We start from the raw sequence: 20667 nt of genomic DNA, 5'->3' as shown, positions 1-20667 counted from the left end.
AATGAGATATGGTCCGTAGTGTAAAGCGTTACATAAGATTATTCGATTTCTATTCTATATTCTTCATGATATTAAGGCAGTTTAAAACTTTAAGCTGTATTTTTGTTCATAATTTAAACCGATATTCATATTTAACAGGGATTAAGTGGGACAGGGGAAAATACATAAAATGACACATAAATTAACGCTTAACTTCAGAAACTTACACGAAAACGCATTCGAGACAATCCTTATTCATCATTACAGTCAAACGTTTCAAGTATGAGAAAACGGATGTGGTGTTAAAACGACAAAAATGTAAGAAGTGAAAGTGCACTCACACAGACGCAGACTGTCGATGTAGTGATAGAGAAAGCTGGTCTTCTTCGCGGCGAGGTTTCAGACTGGAATGGAGTCGAAAAGTTCTACATTTATGCTTGTTTTACAAATTGAAAATAGTCTTTAAAATTTCCGTCAATAATCCTTAAAAATGCCAAAAACGCGTGCGTTCTATTTATTTAAATAGTTATATCTTCAGTGTTGTTATTACTCTGTTAACCTTTTGTACTCCTTCATTCATTTGTCATTGCAGTGTGAGATAATTTTTGATTCTTGTGAGAAGGAAGTGACGTGCCACAAACAATAATGTTTATGTTATAATTGATGATCCTACGTACAATTAATAATAAAACGTTAAACGTTACCATAATAATATAACCATCATTCAATCATTTAGTTTTGGTGTGTGTGGAATAACAGACAGATAAAATTATTCACCCACAATTTTTTTATCAGAAGACTATAAACAACAATAATTATTGAAATCTAAGATCCAATTAATCTTTATTACATTTTAGGCCTGGACTTGAGGTCAATTCGATTATTTAATTTTCTGATTTGATCCATTTGGAAATCGTAACCAACACAGAATAGAAGAGTCATAACATTATTATATCATATTATTATTAAACGGAATATTTATCATAATCCCATAGCCAAAATGTCCGAAATGGCAAGAAGCTGAACACATAATATTTTTCTTTACGTAATTACTTTTCTACTAATTACTACTTTTCGTAACAGTAGAAAATTAAGAATGTTTTACAATATTATTTCAAGCGCTACTCCACATATTTCATTGTGCCAATCAAATTTATGCACGTGTGTGTAAGTGAAAGGCGTATACATACACTGGTGTAGCCACGCATATAGACTTAAGTCTGTGTGGTGATGGTATGTGTTTTTTTTTCACGTTTCTCCATTGATATCTAGTATATAAGTGGATAGGTCTATTTGTGTCGGTTAGTTTCTAATGCGAGTCTATGAAGGAAGGTCGAAAGATGATTTTCAGGAATTTTTGGGGTTATTAAGTTGGAGAAAGTAATGAATCTTTTTTGGAAAAGATTTTTGTTTTAATCACTCATTTCTACGAACGATGCTTCTAATAATATTTATTATCGAATCTGCGTCTTTTAATTTAAATATATTCGCGTGGATATATTTAGATTTTTATACATGTGTTAAGTACGTTAGTCAGTAATTCGCTTATTTTTTAAAAGGTAAATTTAAGTCCGTAGAATGTTGGAGATATCAATTTAATATTAACACTCATGTAACACTTAAATCATCAAACGGCTAGCAATGGCAGTTTTTCATTGGATTGAGCTGAATTATACCATGGTTAAATGAACAAGCACAAAAGTTAAGCCAAAATATTTATACTAAAATACTATAAAAATAATTAAAAAAATATATTTTCTTTTGCCCGTATTCGTAATTTTCATAATTACCTAGTTCTTGTAGCAAATGTAAATTGTTATTGGCAATAAATTTATTTTATTCTTATTCTTAATAGGGCTAATTTATAAGCAGTGGATGAAAATTATCACAATCATATCATTTATTGCGTTCCATACGGTAGAAGGTTGGTAATACGAAATGCAATCCCGTCTCGAGCTCGCAAATTCGAGATCCCGCGGGATTGGAAATATCAATATTCGAGACCGGTATGCCGCGAGATCGGGTTTGCATTCCCTAATTGGTAACATAAGGTGGGTAACACATAATATGGACCCGGATTGGGCACAGCAATTTAAAAGAGAGTTATAGTTTCCTCTTTTTAGGCTTAAACATAATAAATAAGAATAAGTTTATAATTTAGACATAAAAGTAACTTAAAAGAAGAACTTAATTCTCTCTCTCTTTATTTAAGAGCTGCGCTCTTGTCGGTGGAGTAATCGCCATTCCTCTCTTCTTCCCGCCAAATCTTTCACCTCCTGATACGACACGACCTGCACCTTCTCTTTTATTTGTTTCATAAATTAATTAATTCATTTAAATAAAATTCGAAAATAGGTCGAAAGGTAAAATAAGATTGTTTTTTGATCATCTTAGAGTATCTTCTATTTCTATATAAGCTATTTAACACTTATCTTTGACCAAGTCAAATACCATATTAAATGTATATTTTTCGTTTTGAAATACGGCGACATTGAGTTTAAATATAACATTATTATAAATAGCAGAATTATCATCTTGGTAGCGTTCTCAAGTATATTTAGTACATCAATGTGAGTCAATAATAACCCTAAAATTAGGGTTGTTATGGTTATTTACCTCACAACCCTCACGATAGAAGAAGATAACCTGTGTGTGGTACTTCCTAAGCCGATTGGGTAAGTCGTACGTTTTATCCTTTGAGTTTAAATCCATACTTTTCGTAATAAATGTACTAATGACAAAAAACATAATATTGGTCTTAATACCGCTTGTTGCCAATAGATGGCGCTAGTAGTCACTATTGAAAACGTTTCTCTAACGAGGTCTTGAGAGTTGCTTGAAAACAAGATTTCCGTTTTATATATCTATACTATACTATCTATACACGTCTTTTTTCCCACACTGGGTGAGCATTGACTATGGATTTCTTTTGCTTTGATTACCAATCTTTTCATACACGCGCGCCGGTTCAGAATAGGTTGCTGGTTGGTTGCCGGGACCAACGGCTTGACATGCCTTCCGAAGCACGGAATCATCTTACTTTCTCAGACAATCAGGTGATTCAAGCCTGCAAAGTCCTTGCCAAGCAAAGGACAGTATCACAAAGTGATTTCGAATATGTCCTCATCGGGAATCGCACTTGGACCTTCCGATCGTGAGCTTAAAGCTCTAACCACTAAACTAGAAATGAGGTTATGATACAAACCTCTTTTTTAAATGAATTATTGTAATTATAATTTTTAATATTCATTTTTATGTTACTCCCAGTCTAGCAGAGATATTGACGCAAAATAAAATGGAGAATATTAATATTAAACATGTTTTTATTTAATAAAATTGTATAACTAAAGATACAGTCTTATTTGTGATGTACTTCTCCACACAATAAAATAAATAGTTTGGTTTAAAATTACATGACATGCAATAAACCCGTAGAAGTTACTAAATTAATTAATAAAAACTAAGAGAATGATTATTTATCATAATCTTATTTAAACTTTGTACCCTGTGCCATCCAAATTTTTCAGTATTTGTACATTTATTCTTGTCTTATATTCTAATACAAAACTTATTTTATTAATAAAATAATATTTATTTAACATCAAAGCAAAAAATAATACTTGAAATAATTAACAATAAATTATGCACCATTCAATTCAGCATTTATAAATTAAATATGTCAATAAATTAATTTAAAGCTCTTCACGCACCGTTCATGTAAATAAAAGCAAAATTAATAAAATAAATAATATCTTTTTAATTTTTAAATAATATCCAAACTAAGCACTAATAAAAGATCATTGGAATTGCTGGTCTTTTTTGAAATCAATTTTACATCCTATATTTAAATGTTTACTCAATTACATCAGGGGGTTTAAAAGGCCACACAAAAGCAATTCATCGAATGATTGATAAATTGCTTCAATGAAGCCTTTTTAACCTTCCATGTATGCTGTGAAAAATGAACGTTATGATACAAGTAACTAGAATATTTTTTCTTCTCTTAGCATCTGATTCCTTATTTGTTTATATATAGAAATATTTTATTGGCTTTTATTTTAAGAGAGAATTTTGCTGTCCTTGCTGTCCTTTCTATTATTTAAAGAAAATAAAGTAAGTATTTCATATTTCTATTAATTATTGCTAGTAGTATTTTTATTCACATCTTTATATCGAATACGTCTTATTCAAATGCATAATATAAATATGGCTATTTTCACTTTCGAATTCTTGCAATGTAAGCTGACAAAACCAAATAATAATAAATCAAAATAAAGCATTAAATAATAAAATCGTTTAAAAGTAATAATAAACCCAATGAGCGTAACAATAATAATAGTAATTGAAGCACTATAACAATATTATTTATGTACTGTTAATTTGCTATTTATGTAAAATTCTTTTATTAAAGGAATATTTTTTATTTGCTTTTTGTCAGTTTACATTTTTAAATATGAGTGAATAATAATTTGCATACTTTAATTTTTCTGGAAATTTCGAAGGATTCATGACGCCGGATTGGAATCGCCGCCGTACCTTCACAATATCCAGAATTGTAAGCATTTTATTTTATGTATGAAAGGAAAGCATTCGACCATAATCTCATCTGATGGTAAGTGACAAAGTAGCAGAGGATGGGACACGCTTACCTAGAAAATGCCTATTCACTCTTGCCTTGAAGAAGAGGTTCGCCGTAAAGGATTCGGGATTAGATTCAGATAAATTGTTCCTATGTCGCCTTCTAACCCCCCAGTTTGTTGTTATAATTGTTATTGTCAATCTTATGAAGGAATCTGTCCCTTATACGCCAAGTCGTTACCGTCTTGGGCGATGCTTGAAGATCTCGCGTAGGGATACGTCCCAGCAGATGCTGTTGGTGACGACCACTGTTGCGGGGTGGATTGGAAGCTGGCAATCTGATGGAGAAAAAATATTACTAGTAACATGTTACTCGTATTATCAATATAAAAAAGCGCCAGAAAAGTGTACTATTTATAAGCGTCTCCGGTGAAACCTTGCCCATGACACTTTCGGCATTGCTACAACAACAATATCGCAAGATGAACTAAGTATCCTCACATCACCGAGCTTTCTATTAGACCAACATGATAGGTGGTGAGCCGTATCGCCGTCTTTAACGATCGAGCCAACTGTGTTGGTGAAAACTGCACTTAAGATAAATTGGTGCTAGTCCGGTATCGGGGTTTGAACCTCTTAAAAACTCACCTTCCCACTGATTCCATTAAGGCTTCCACTGCTCAATAGTTTTTGGATACCCAGAGCCGTCGCAGCTATGAAAGCCAGCTTGGCTACCACCAGGGCCTTGGTTACCAGCAGCGTCAGACCACCGAAGAGAAGAGCTGCTATTGCTACCACTTTAACACCAATACCGGCTAGGAGAGGAGTGTACTTCTTAATCTTGCCTCGAGCTGAAACAGAAGATTTGGAATCGTTAAGGATTTCTATACATACATAATACTTTTTTTTTTTTCTTTTTTTTTTAATGATTCAAGTCATATCAATACAATCTTTAACCCACTGTCCATATCTTCCTATACAGGATGTTAGTGACCCCGTATCTAATACTGAGGGGGATTGATTGATTGATTTGATTGATTGAGAGCTCTCTTGATACCGTTCCGAATACCTATTCAAGTACTTACTTAACCCTTTCACGGACAGAGACCATGGGTCATTGATGGTTCATAATAGGTAGGTAGTATGAGAGTATGACAACTTGGAATCGGAACGTCATTAGACGTTCTGTCCTTTAAAGTGCATCATCTCCGGTATGCGGACCCTGTGAAACCAGGATAACGCTAGATCCCGGTTTCACAGGGTCCGCTTTCCAAACCAGATACGGATTGACAGCCGATCATTTTTTTCTAAAAGCGACTGCCTGTCTGACCTTCCAACCCGTGAAGGGAAATCCAGCCCAATACAGGTTACGTCACAAACTTCTATCACTTCTGACATAGAACAAGGAATAAAACTACGTATAGAACAGCAACTCTCCGCTGGTGGGGACCAGCGTCTGAGCTAGGTTTACCCCCCCCCCCCCTCGAACATAGTTTAGACTTGAATCGTATGGTGTCAGACGTCACGCACACAGATGCGCGTGTTCGATAATGTCAATATGTAATGTCTGTGGAAATCAAGGCTTTTTGTATGAAGTGTCCGGTGTGAAACGCATTTTCTCATTTGTCGCTGAGCACGTGATAATCATAATTAAGATCCAACCCATTATTAAGGTCCATTGTTAAGATGTTAACCCACAAAAGGCCTAAACTAGGGTCTTAGGCCTGAACCGGCGTGTGTGTGAATCTATGGATGAATGTGGAGGAAGCAAGAGAAGTGTGTCAGGATCGAAGCAAATGGAATTCCATAGTCTCTGCTTACCCCGGTGGGAAATAGGCGTGGGTTTTTGAATGCATGAACGAAAGGCCTAAGCGGACGAAAGCGGGCTAACGAGTTGAATGACCTGTTACGCGAGAGAACGTAACAGCGCTCGGTCAAGGTCGCATCGTGTTTGGTGCAAGTAGAAAGTACCAGAGACACGCTCGCCATGACTTTGTATCATCGGCGTTCACATGTTTATATCTTTACATACATAGCTACTTAAACCCACGCCTGTAGAACCTAAGGACGCGGGCAGATAGGACGACGATAACTTCCAGGTACGAGATAGATCGTCATGTGGTACAAATAGAAAGCCATGACTTTGTACCATCGGCGTTCACATATTTATATATTTACATAGATAGCTACTTAATCCCATGCCTATAGACCCTAAGGAGGTGGGCAGATAGGGCGACGATAACTTCCAGGTACGAGATAGATTGTCATGTGGTACAAGTAGAAAGCCATGACTTTAAAGCTCGGTTGTTGGCACCTAAAATATTTAATTCTTAAGGTGGTAACAAGTTTTGTAATCTCTCTTCTTGTTCAACAAGAATATAGTGTTTATCGTTTTTAACTACCCCGGCGTTTTCCTATCAAAAAACCCTAGCAAGTGCCTCCCTCAAGACCTTACACAATTAGGACTCGTTCAATGATCCTTCGAGCTGCAAATGAACCAGCGACTGATCCGGCTCGAAGACCATTGAACGAGTTCAGTATAATTTTGTTGCACAGGAAGAGAGTGATTACAAAAATTGTTACCACCATCGGCGTTCACATGTTTATATCTTTACATAGATAGCTACTTAATCCCATGCCTAGATATGTAGACCCTAAGGATGTGGGCAGAAAGGACAATAACTTCCAGGTACGAAATAGATCGTCATGTGGTACAAGTATAAAGCGATGACTTTAAAGCTCGATTGTTGGCACATAAAATATTTAATTCTTAAGGTGGTAACAAGTTTTGTAATCTCTCTTCTTGTTCAACAAGAATATAGTGTGTATCGTTTTTAACTACCCCGGCGTTTTCCTATCAAAAAACCCTAGCAAGTGCCTCCCTCAAGACCTTACACAATTAGGACTCGTTCAATGATCCTTCGAGCTGCAAACGAACCAGCGACCTATCCGGCTCGAAGACCATTGAACGAGTTCAGTATATTCTTGTTGCACAGGAAGAGAGAGATTACAAAAATTGTTACCACCATTGGCGTTCACATGTTTATATCTTTATATACATAGCTACTAAAAACTCTCGCCAATAGACCCTAATGAGGCGGGCAGAAAGGACAATAACTTCCAGGTACGAAATAGATCGTCATGTGGTGCAAGTAGAAAGTAACAAAGGAACGCTTGCCATGACTTTATACCATCGACATTCAGTTATGGTTATAATATATTCTCAATATACTCTTAATACTGTAGAATTGTCGGATATAATGAACCGCGGAATAGAAGAGAGAGGTTGGAAGGGCCAAGTGAACGCGAAATGCGAGCCATACAAGTATGAGCAAAAAGTTCATAATTTCACAGCACACACAAATGCAGATTAGAGACGCTGACGTCTCTAGCCATTGAGGCAGCCAATCAGCTCGCGACACCAAACACTTCAGGACCCCGATACCGACCCCGCCGGCGTGGTCGACCACTTCCCTCAATCAGCACTTATCGCTATCGACCCGCTACGGTCGATTAATTCTTTCAAATATTTTTCCTCTCAGACGACGCCCTGAGCCAAGGTTCGCGCCCAACTGGGCACCCCTGAGGCCTGAGCCTGTAGTCTTAAATGTTGTACCGGGTGAGAGCCTTCAGCGCTCCATATTTGTTCGGCCAAGTAGTTAATGCCATCTGCGGCAAATCTACAATAAGTCACGCCAAAAAAAAAGACGCTGACGACGACATAGACAAAAATAGTTGACTGACCTTCTTCGAATGTCCTGGCCGCGTCCCTCAGTTCCCCCGGTTCAAACTTCACATTCAGCCTCTCTTCTCCTGAAGGATCTCTGGAAAAGAAACAACAACTAGAATAAAATCAAATTCTACAAAATATAAGTTGGTCTCTTTAAGGAACTTTTTTAGGCAAGCATGTACTCCGAGTTTATATGTAAAGATTTTGTTTAGAAATTGCTGCTTAGCAATAAGGCACTCAGATTGTTTCGTGTATGTTTTGTGTAAAACTTGTTTTATATGTTGTGTGCAATAAAGTATATCTGTATTTATTCTTAAGACATGATCGGTATAAAAAATCATCATCATAATCATCATCAGCCCATTAACGTCCCCACTGCTGGGGCACGGGCCTTCCCTATGGATGGATAGGGAGATCGGGCCTTAAACCATCACGCGGGCCCAGTGCGGATTGATGGTTATTAACAACTGCTAATGCGGCCGGGACCAACGGTTTAACGTGCCTTCCGAAGCACGGACGAGCTCGTGATGAAAACTACACCAGGTTTATTTGTAAAGCCGGTATTGTTTTAGTAACAATTAACGATCAATTGAAGACTCACTGGTGCAAGTCTACACAAATTTCTTTTTAATTTGCAAAGCAACTAACAAGGAACTACTTGTATGATCCGGATTACAAATAATGAATGTACAAGTATGTAGTCATACATAGTCAAACAACCTGTATAATAGGGTGAAAGCTTTTTGTATGCAAATACAAATATTGTACGGAGTTGTATGGGCGGAGTAAATCCTTATATTAATCATGCTTGTATGAGACGTAATCTTTGGGAAAAGCTGTAATTTTTATTTACTTCATGCATACCTAACAATTTACTTATTGCAGCTCTGTTTATATATCTAAATTCAATTCCTGATGAATGTATTTTGAATGATCAAAATTTTGCCAGTGTTTGAATAGAATACACAATAGGGCAGAAATAAAATGTAATTGGTAGAATATTCGATAGTTATTTACGTATCTTCTATTGCGAGATGTTGAGCATACTCGTCATTGACACTGACAGTCGAGAAGCTGATATCTGTTGACATCCAATCGAGATTATTAGTATCGACTGATACGTTACGACGCTTATTGACGTTACAACACTAGCTTACGTATTTTGACAGATCTAATTCTTATTGAATGAATGAATGAATGAACTGGGCGGTTAAAAAAGCCACATAACGTCCCTTAGCTTACAACACCGCTCAAGTCGAAAATTGGCGGTTTTTACATTTCATTGGATGAAGAAGAAAACAAAGGTTAAAATAAAGTAAATCGTCAAAATAAGTACTTATAAATAATTATTTATTAACCGCTAACTAGAGTATGTATTAAGTAGCAATAAAAAAATCTACAGATATTTTAAATAAGGCATTTTTTTTCGTCTCCTGTAAAGTTGGTAAAAATGACTTAAGCGGTGTTGTAAGCTAAGGGACGATAAGCAGTTCATCTAAAAAGCGATATTGCTATTTTACATTTGTTTGCATTGCGCACTTACTTTCATATATTATGCGCAAGTGTCAAAATGCAATATTGCTTTTTTAGATGAATTACTTTGGTTTATAACCTTTTTAAACCCCCTGGTCGTTCTGTTGAAACTATACAAATCGACACGATCATGCTAAGGCGATCATTGAAACGAAGCCAAAAACAGTAGCTTGTTTTAAACAAACATAATTTAGCAATGCGTAACGGCGAAACACTGTCACTTTTAAGTAATTTTCTGTAACAGAACACACGGTTTGGCATTGTTTGACGATTTTCACTTCGAAAACACATTTTCGAAAGTGTTGCGACAAGAAAAGATATTTGTTTCGATATAATTGCTGGTGGAAAAGCCGTGAAGGCTGAAACGCGTGGCTTGAGTAATTTGCTGCTTCAAATCCTGCATGATTACATAAACAGCCTGCATACGTCCCACTGCTGGGTACAGGCCTCCCCTCAATCAACCGGAGGGGATAAGGGTGGAGGTGTTTTTCACGGCTAATCGCGGGGACCAACGGCTTAACGTGCCGTCCGAAGCACGGAATCATCTTACTTTTTCGGACAATCAGGTGATCCAAACCTGAAAGTCCTTACCAAACAAAGGACAGTCTCACAATGTGATTTCGACAATGTCCCCATCGGGAATAGAACCCGGACCTCCAGATCGTGAGCCTAACGGTCTATCCACTAGACCACGGAGGCTGTTATCATCTTCTTACTGCCTCTGTAGTCCAGTGATTGAGAATTGTCAAAAATCACTCTGTGATCCCTGGGGTGGTATTAATGAACTAATCTCAGCTGAGGCTGCCCTCAAGATCATGCTCAAGTCCCTGTTTTTATAAAAGAACAGTCACATTGAAATAATCTTGATGGCAGTCTGATTAGTTTATTAATATCACTCTTAACTTGGTTAGGACGTTACAGGCTGATCACCCGATTGTTCGAAAGTAAGATGTTCCGTGCTTCTGAAGACTTTAAGCTTTGGTCTCGGCTAGTACTTACTGATGTAGTTACTTAAGTAGTTGTTACCAAGTCATGTCAGGGGCCTATGGCGCCTCGTTAATAATCCTGACATCAGGGTTGTTGAGGTTGCCCACATCACAACCCATAAGATAGAAGAAGAAGATAATTTCCTTAGTGTCTTAGCTTCTATGCTGTTCTGGGAGCGAATTAGGGTTCCTAAAATATGCCCCAAAGGGAATAAAAAACCTAGAACACCTTCAGCTGCTTGTTTTTCCGGTCATGTCGTGAAATCTGACAGAGGGATTGTGTCCTTTCTAACATGATGGATATCCATCTAAGGACTTCGTATCAACAGTAGCTGCATCTTGTCTTTGATACTTGATCTTAATGGGGTGCCTTTAGGGATTATGGGTGTGGATTTATTAAGTACATCATCATCATAGGTATATAATACAGTGCAATATTCTTATTGTAATGTATCGGTTTTAAGAACTTGCCCAAAATTAATTATCGATATATTAAATCAAGTGACGATTTAAAAACTAGATTCCTGCCAGATACTTATTACTTATCTATTTTTCCGTCACTTATTGTAGATTTACCGCAAATGGCATTAACTACTTAGCTCGACAAAGATATTACTTAATAAACACACTTGTCTTTGTATTGAAAAAATAAAAACACTTTGTCAAGTACTTACTTTTCAATAGCAACGCCTGAGAAAAGCTCTAGTTTTCCATCATCTTCCTTCGCACCAGGGGCGGCACTGCAGGCCACAGCGACAATAACAACCAATGCCACCACTTTAAACATTTTTAAATAAATAATTCAAATTTTAATTTAATAATTCAAAATTTAAAATTCCAATTCAAATGTTAATTTTCCAATTCTAATCGATTCTAATTTTGAATTGCGTTTGCGTTCTGAATTCAAAGGTCCTTCCTGTTTGAAGGTTTTGGATAAAGTGAGGTGAGTTCGGGAGCGTTGGTCTTATATTCCGTGAGGACAGGCCTCCGACTACGTTTTGAAACTGAGGCAAAGGTGACGTACGGTTCCGTTTGTTGCATGAGGTGTTTTGATACTTGAAGTTATTTTATTTTGATCTTATTGGGAAAAGGCTTTTCTTTGTGTCTTTTATCTTGTTGGGTGTAAATAATTATGTTAAATTTAATAGTATTTTTTATTTTGTTTACATGTGTAAAATTTATATCTTGACGCGACCAGGAATCGAACCCAGGACCAGTATTGTAGTGCGTCAAGTTAATACAGTAAGTACAATACACAATTATTTATTCCACAAAAGGAACATAATGTAGCACAGAAATACAAAATAAACAAACATACAAAAGGCGTCCTTATTGCTAAGGTAGCGACTGGGCGTGCTTTCCGGAGCACGGAATCAACTTATTTTTCGTACAATCAGATTCAATTTCAGTTTGCAATGTCTAGACTAAACTAGAGCAAGTCTTATATAGTGATTTTTTATTAGACATGTCCTTACCGGGTGTCGAATCCAGGACCCCAGATCGAGATCCTTACGCTCAACCACTGGACCACAGATCCGGCATTCATAAGTATCTATCTTATATGATGGCTGGTATGATGACTTATGAATTAAGTAAGAAAAGGTAATGGTATTAGATCATCCGTATAATTAGAGTTCATTTTTAATCCATTTATTTAATTTTACTTATTTTTTTTACGACATGCAAGTACTGATAAACAGTTGCACTTTATAATTCTTTAAATAATTTCAAGTATCAACCACACAGGGTCGTTTTACATGTTCAAACGTTTATTCCATTCATACTGCTCGGATGCGCTTGCGACGCCAAAACGTTCAACAATAAAGAGGCGTGACGACAAAACCAAAACCAACTTAATATTTACAAGTAAATAATATTCACACATAAGAATGTCCAAAGAATTGAAATTTTTCAGTAGCAAATTATAAGTTTGTCAAATTATAAAATAGTTGTTGGGAACAAGGAGAAAAGTTGTTTTGTTTATTTAAAAATGTTATAATTGTATGTTGCGGTAAAATTGTTATAGTCAGAATATTGTCATATCCCTAGGAATCACACGGCTACAGTTTAGTAATATAATCATAATACTAGACTAAGTTTAGTGAAATGATTATAAAACTTTGTCATCGTGGCTATTCATCCTATTTATATTTCTATTTCACATTGTATTTGTGAAAATGATATCCAAGATCTGAAGATGGAGCCTCAAGGTAGTCAAAGGAATACTCTTATTGAGTTTGGGCTCGTTAGATTTGACTTGAGGAGCACTCTAGTGCTACCGTGATATCCAGGGTCTGACCACCATTAACATCCGTCATCCAGGATGTTAACGGTTGATGATGGACGATGATGAACGTTAAGGAATAACATAACAACGTAAGCTCACAAATATATTCCCGATTGGGGTAGTCTGAAGTACATGCATTGCAAGATGAATTGAGTAATCACGCTTTAATAAGCTTTCTGTTAAACCAAAGAGAAAATTGAGGTGTATTGTTGTTTTAATTGGAATATGAATAAGAAGAATAAGAATAAAATAAATAATATCATCATCATTACCTAACACCATAAATATGTATCCACCCTATAGAGACTAGGGGCGTGAGTTAATGACGGTATGTATGTAGACATGTCGATGAAACACCTCACTCATGCTAACAATATCCTTGAGAAAGTGACAAATAAACAAGATTTGTGTCATTTGACAAGCAATGTCCTTTGCCAAATAACACATACACATATATAAAAGTGGAAATATATATTATTTATTCCAAGAGCCGTGGTAGCTAAGTTGGTAGAACGCTTGATTCTCACTTTGAGGTGACAGATTCGAATGCCAGTATAGGCGTAAACCAATGATATTCGAATTTCTTTTCGAATTTTTGTTTGGATCATAAATTATTATGACGTGCTTAGATGTGACGAAAAACACCGTGAGAAACCCCATTCCCGACGAATGCATTTCGGAATGTGACCTAACGTATTGGGCTGGTTTTCCCTTCAAGGGTTGGAAGGTCAGACAGGCAGTCGCTTCTGTAAATAACCGGACCTGACAAATCTTCAGGTTAGGTAAGCGGACCCTGTGAAAAACGGCATAATGCTAGGCAGATGATGATGATGAGTCGCTGTAGTGTCAACGCCTTGCTTCTCTGCGTGAGTAATTATTTTGTCTAAAGTGCAGTTTTCACTAACACAGTTGGTTCGAACATCATAGACGCCGATACGGCTCACCACCTATCACGTTGATCTAACAGAAAACAATTGCAATTTAAGGCTATACAGGTTGTGAGAAGCTGCAGTAGTTTTAGGCGGATGAGACGTTCGTTATGTAAAAATTGACGATTCAAAGTGTAACTATGTTACCTATTGAATAAAGATATTTTTGAATTTGAATTTGAATTGAGATATTATGTTATGTTACAATTTTTTTTATTATTAAGCAGTCACTGTGATCCCGTGGTACCATCATCATCACGGGCCTTCCCTATGGATGGATAGGGAGATCGAGCCTTAAACCATCACGCGGGCCCAGTGCGGATTGATGGTTATTAACGACTGCTAATGCAGCCGGGACCAACGGCTTAACGTGCCTTCCGAAGCACGGAGGAGCTTGAGATGAAAACTTTTTTTTTGTGGTCACCCATCCTATGACCGGCCTTTGCGAAAGTTGCTTAACTTCAACAATCGCAGACCGAGCGCGTTTACCGCTGCGCCACCGAGCTCCTCGTGCGCCACCGAGCTCCCGTGGTACATCGGCTTGCTTCTCAATCGGGGAGCGTCGGTTTGAATCCCAGTACTGGACTTGCACCAATGAGTTATTAATTTATTTTGTTTTCCGATGAAGATGAACTAAATACCCATACCTGACCGAGCTTTCTGTTAGTTCTACGTGATAGGTGGTGAGCCGCATCGCCATCTATAATGGCCGAGACAACTGTGTTAGTTAAAACTGCACTTAAGATAAATTAATTACTCGGTGCAAGTCCGCTACCGGGGTTCGAACCGGGCGCTCCCTGATTGAGAACCAAGCCGGTGTACAGTCATGAGCAATATGATGTACCCACTTTAGGACTCTGTCGCACTAACATATTTGACATTTAGTGAGACTCACAGTTCAATTTGTCAAAACAGTTAATGTGACATGGTACCAAAGTGTATACATATTAATGCTCGTGACCGTACTTAATGAAAAAATACGTATCATGTAACGAGACGTACGATATTTATTAAAATTAATAATTAAAAATTATTATCAAGACAATATTTCTTTTTCTGTCTGTTTAACACAGTGACCACAGTGACTACTACTAATAATAAAATTATGTTTGGTTATAAATCACCTTTAACACTTTATTCGTATTTTACAAACATACATAAACTCACTGCTATTTCCCACCGGGGTAAGCAGAGACTACGGAATTCCGTTTACTCCGATCCTAACATACTTCTCTTGCTTCCTCCACATTCATCAATCGTTACATACACACACGCCGGTTTAGATCGTACTGAACCTTTTCTAAGAACATCTCCAATTTAGTCATTATACGTCCTTCTAAGTCTTCTTCTGCCAGCCCTACCACCAACCTTCGCTTTATATACTGCTTTTGTAATCCTATTATCCTTCATCCGGTTTACGTGTCCAAACCAACTATCCGTATCTTTCAATGGAAGATTATCAGTCCGATCCAAAGAGATAGCTCTTGCCCAAAGAGGTCAAGGATGACCAACTTTCACGGAATGGGTTCAACAGCACCCAAAACACGGCCGGAGACCACAAGGCCACGGCAATGAACTTAACTTTTCTTACTTTCTATTTAAACTTTGTGTAGTATAAGCTTAATGGGCAGATGCACGTTATATGAATACAGAAGAAAAAGGTTTTTTAAATATTTTTAGAAGGTATGTTTTTTGACGTGATTTAGGTATTCTAGATTTTACTACTTGGCCGGACTAATGGGGAGCGCTGAGGGTTCTCACCCAGTAAAACAATTAAGGCTCAGTTTTTCGAGATTCCTCTTTTTTAGACGTGATTTATTGTAGATTTGGTGAAAATGGCGTTGACTTGGCTGGACGAATGGGGCGCTAAGGGTTCTCACCTGGTACAACATTTAAGACAACAGGCCTGAGAGTGCCCAGTTGGGCGCGAACATTGCCTCAGGGCGTTGTCTGGAGGATAATATTTGAAAGAACCTAGTGAAACACTAGAGTTTTGCTACCTTATAGGCAAGGTAGGGGAATAGAGGAAATCGGTGTTATGATACTACAGATATGTTTCAGAAAATTTATAAAGTGGTGTTTACCTGAAGGGCACAGCTAGATGTTATAGACCGGTGAGCATGAGACAAAGAAAACTCCCTTGAATTTGTACAATGTATATTTTTTAAATCTACAAATTTCATTAACCATAGGTAGGTCAAAAACCCTATGGAGGGAGACAGGTCGCGCTTTGGTCCGTCAGGTTAATTGTCACTCCGTTACAACCATGGGATATCACTCTGTTTAAAACACTGTCCGTACACCTGTAGGCACCTCACTTACTCGAGGACCTCCGACTATCAGGCCTACCTGAGGCGTTCCGGAATACCGTACAGGTGATGAGTTGAGGCCGGCTCAGGCCAGGGCGTGCTGGACGATGGCGGCGCAGCGGGCCAACTGTTACGCAGCTGGCGGGCTGCACGTCCACCGGTCAACCTCGCAGTCCTTCACCGGGCCTTATCCGGAGTGTTGACAAAAGGAGAGGCGCGGCACATCCACATGCGCGCCGCACAAAGGAAAGCTTCGAAGTGCAAACAACCAAGGCAAGCTCCGCCGTAATGAAGCTTGAAATAACTTGCAAACACAGAAGAAAACAGTAGGAATCCTCATTCACAAAATTTGTTGAAATAGTCTGATCCAATCATAAACTTCTTCTTAGATTAAAACTTGCAAAACGTTCGAAACTTTAAAACGTTAAAACTTAAAGGAAACAAAAAACCCCATCTGCAACAAGGAATGGCAATTATTAGCATGTGGTTCAGCTGACAGCGTGGCAAGGCAACTCACGAGTGTAAAACAAAGAAAATAACTTACAGGTTCATCCGGGAGAGTTGGGCGTCGCTCGGATGAAACCTAAACCCACCCACTGGACCTTAGGCGATGGGATTTCAGTGATGTTGCTGAAAACAAGGACCTCGAGGTTATCACAAAGTTGGTGCAAAAATATGCACGAAGAATTGCGAGGACTCACCATCTCGGTTAAGTTGTTTATTTAAATCGAGACATCGGCTCTTGATGTCGCCGATAAATCGTGGCTTTTAATTTGCCCACATTATTGTTACGGCAGTGGAGTCTCCGGCGCTCTCGCGACGTCCCCACTTTCCATAACCTGTCTCTCAGCTCAGCCAGCTGTCAAGTCTGACACAAGAACCACGAACAAAGTTGCCAAACTAGAAAAAATCTACCAAACCATAAATTCGCCGAATCAACGACAACAATCGATCGACTTGTTTGATCCCAAAATTTAAACAATATAATTATAATATTTCAAAAATAAATGTTGCAGATAATTTTAATATAATAATTTAGAACAAAAGAAAATTATTAAAATGTTCGGGCCCATCGATAACCCTGCAGCGCCATCTGTGATATCCTGCGGGTAAAATATAAAAACAACGTTATATCGTCAGAAACCACAAGATGTCGCTACAAGGCTCGTTGGTCCGAAATGCTTCGTTACAATACCCCCCTACCCACGAGAGGTTTTGAACTGGGTGAGAAACACGGCTGCCCTCAGCCATAGAGCCTGGAGCGCACAACCAGTCTAAATTTTATCAAATTTAAAAAAAAATCTGCCACAAAAGACAAGACAACTAAACAATTTATAAAAAAAACGTAACGAAGCACAAACCAACATATAAACAGCACAACCCTAAGCACAACAATTACCCCGACCTGTTATTCATCACCATTCATTGATCACCTTTCACTTCTTTCATATAGTAGCACCCAGTATCCATTTCACTGGGTGTCACCCACATTCATAACCCTGATGAGCTGACGACTATCTTAGTGTCACTCGATATCCCAATTCTAAAGACAAAGACAAAAAACAAAACAACAGTTGCTAGAGGCTTATTTAAGGAGTCACTACCCGCTCCGTCGAAAAGGAAAAAAACAATGAGTAATCTAATAAGGTTCCCTATCTAAAAATTAATTCCTAACAAATGGCTACTATAATGCCTAAAAAAAAAAATGTTGACACGAGCAACATGAAAAAACTATACTTAAAACTTGGCTATAATCGCCTATACAAAAAAAAAACATAAAAATATGAAACGCTAAAGTGGGCGTTCATAAAAACGCTGCGTTGCAGACGCTAGTGTGTATGGGCCTTATCAGCGCACCATAAACACACTAAAAAAAACATATAACATAAAACATTTAATGGTAAATGTAGTTATTTTAAAATCAAAAGACTTAATTAATAGTCTTTAACTACATAAAAACGTGTTTGTTATAAAAAGGTTGTTACTAGGCCACTTACGACACAAGTAAACACACCAAAATTTTTTCTAAATTAAAATGTTATGAAAGCTAATTATGAAAAGGAAAAATACTGTAGCTTTCTTTATAAATGTAAATTTAGAAATTGAGCCAAAACAATGATCCAAGCCGGAAAAATTTGTTTTTAAAAAAATATGACATGGGGGAACACGGGGCAATTTGTAAATTAAATTTTTAAATCCTTTATATGCCAAGAACCTAAGTTCTTGCCACCAAATGAAACCAAATCGTACACCAAGGGTGATAATACCTTTTTAATTACGCACTGCTCGTATTTTGGGGCAAGTTTCGAGGCTTTAAAATTTGCGGCGTCACTCTGTACGTACGTTTTCCGCCACACTACTTGACCTTCGCGCAAAGTATTGACGTTACGGCGTCGCAGGTTGTAGTACTTCGCGTTCGTCGTGTGAGCCTTCTCGATATTAACTCGAACCTTATCAAAAATATCCCGAAGGACCCCAAATTCACCCGCATACTCGTCCCTTGGCATAGAGACCTCGTATTCCCTATCATCATTTTTATAAAAGGAACCGTTAATAATCGGTTCCCGGCCATGGACTAAAAAGAATGGACTAAACCCAGTGGTTTCGTTCACCGCACTATTTAATGCAAACTGCACCTTAAATAAATTTAGATCCCATGTCTTATGATCGTCAGCTACATAAGACGAAACAGCTGTCATGACTGTTTTGTTGTACCTTTCCACCATGTTAATCTGTGGCGTGTACCTAGGCCCGTAGTGAACTCGTGGAATATTGTACTTCTTGAGAAGGCCACTGAATTCTGATCCCGTGAATTGAACCCCATTGTCGGTAATTACGGTTTCAGGAATCCCGTGAGCTAGAAGCACATAATTCTCAAAGTTTTTAGCTACTGCAGCACTAGTCGCTCGACGAAGTGGAAATAACATGGTGTACTTTGAAAAACAGCATGTTACTACTAAAAGGTGCATGTAACCCGAACGTGATCGTGGAAGAGGTCCTACCAAATCTACGGATACAGCTTGAAATGGCCTATAGCACTGCTTAGGCTGACCCATGATCCCAGGAGTGAGTTTGGTCCTGTGCTTATAAGCGGAACAAATACGGCATTTGTTGACAAAATCAAGCACGTCGCGGTACATTCCTGGCCAGAAATACCTCAAACACAACCTACGGTGCGTTTTAAACACTCCGAGGTGTGCCGAGGTCGGTGGTTCGTGGTTTTCGGACATGACCTGCAGACGGTTTGACTTTGGCACAACAATCTTCCAATCAAACTCCTGAGTCAAGGCATACTTACCCTTGCTGTATCGTAGAAGAGTACCATTTTCGACGCGATAATTGGGATAATTTTTGGGATAAGCCGTACATCCAGAGTAAACCTTATCATACCACTCATCACCGGTTCCTGCATTTGGAGCATCGATGGCATCCACATGCAGCAATCGTGAGAGGGCATCAGGGACGACATTATCCTTCCCTTTCCTATGCTCGATTTTAAAATTAAATTGGGATAACCTACAACCCCAACGAGCTAAGCGTCCCGTAGGATTCTCCAAATTCATGAACCACCTAAGTGAAGCGTGATCGGTTACGACGGTGAATGGTCTACTACCTAAATATGGTTCAAATTTCTCAACCGCGTACACAACTGCTAACGCCTCCCTTTCGGTAGCACTATAGTTACGTTCGTTTTTGTTAAGGGATCTGCTGATATAAGCGATAGGGCGGTCATGGCCATCAATGTTCTGCGCTAACACACCCCCTACGCCAAAATTTGATGCATCGCAGTGAACTGAAAATGGTTTACTAAAATCAGGGCAGGCTAAAATTGGAGCTGAAACTAATGTGTTTTTTAAAGTGACAAAAGCGTTTTCTGCATCCTGGTTCCAGATAAATTTAGTTTTTGAGCTGGTAAGAGCGTGTAAGGGTGCCGCAATGGTGGAGAAATTCCTAATAAACCTACGGTACCAAGAGCAAACACCTAAAAAGGTTTTTAGTTCCTTCGAACTTTTGGGTACCGGGAACTCCAGAACAGCACGAACCTTATCGGGATCCGTTCTAAGCCCAAACTCATCCACTACATATCCCAGATATTTTAAAGAGCTACGGAAGAATTTGCTCTTTTCAAAGTTGATCGTTAAATTGGCGCTCTGTATTCTTTCGTGAAGCCTTTTAAAAGAAGTATGTGCGTTTCTAGATCTTCAGCAACTACTATAATATCGTCGATGTACACGAATATCATGCCTTTAGTTACGTCACTGCAGAAAGGATGTCCAAACAACATGTCCATGAGCCGTTGTTGGCGAGCAGGAGCTCCGCATAGGCCGAATGGCAT

At 38.1% G+C, this 20667-nt stretch overlaps 1 protein-coding gene across 1 annotated transcript; it reads right to left on the bottom strand.

Annotated features, from left to right (window-relative positions):
• Positions 1 to 4760: 4760 nt before the first annotated feature.
• On the bottom strand, positions 4761 to 11593 carry LOC126376941 (uncharacterized). Its single transcript, XM_050024490.1, has 4 exons — positions 11481 to 11593; positions 8302 to 8381; positions 5206 to 5408; positions 4761 to 4895 (listed from the first exon to the last, which is right to left on the bottom strand). The coding sequence occupies exons 1-4, from the start codon at positions 11591 to 11593 to the stop codon at positions 4761 to 4763; spliced, it is 531 nt and encodes a 176-aa protein (XP_049880447.1).
• Positions 11594 to 20667: the final 9074 nt, after the last annotated feature.

The sequence above is a fragment of the Pectinophora gossypiella genome, chromosome 22 (assembly GCF_024362695.1).
Source record: "Pectinophora gossypiella chromosome 22, ilPecGoss1.1, whole genome shotgun sequence".
Lineage (NCBI taxonomy): Eukaryota > Metazoa > Arthropoda > Insecta > Lepidoptera > Gelechiidae > Pectinophora > Pectinophora gossypiella.
This window is presented reverse-complemented; position numbering and strand designations above follow the sequence as displayed.

What these genes read in the sequence shown, in the direction of transcription:
- LOC126376941 (XM_050024490.1), bottom strand. Translation starts at nt 11,593, where the DNA reads ATGTTTAAAGTGGTGGCATTGGTTGTTATTGTCGCTGTGGCCTGCAGT. An exon ending in TCAGGCGTTGCTATTGAAAA is followed by an intron (nt 8,382 to 11,480) that starts GTAAGTACTTGA and finishes TTTCTTTTCCAG; the next exon opens with AGATCCTTCAGGAGAAGAGA. An exon ending in TTAATGGAATCAGTGGGAAG is followed by an intron (nt 4,896 to 5,205) that starts GTGAGTTTTTAA and finishes TTTCTCCATCAG; the next exon opens with ATTGCCAGCTTCCAATCCAC.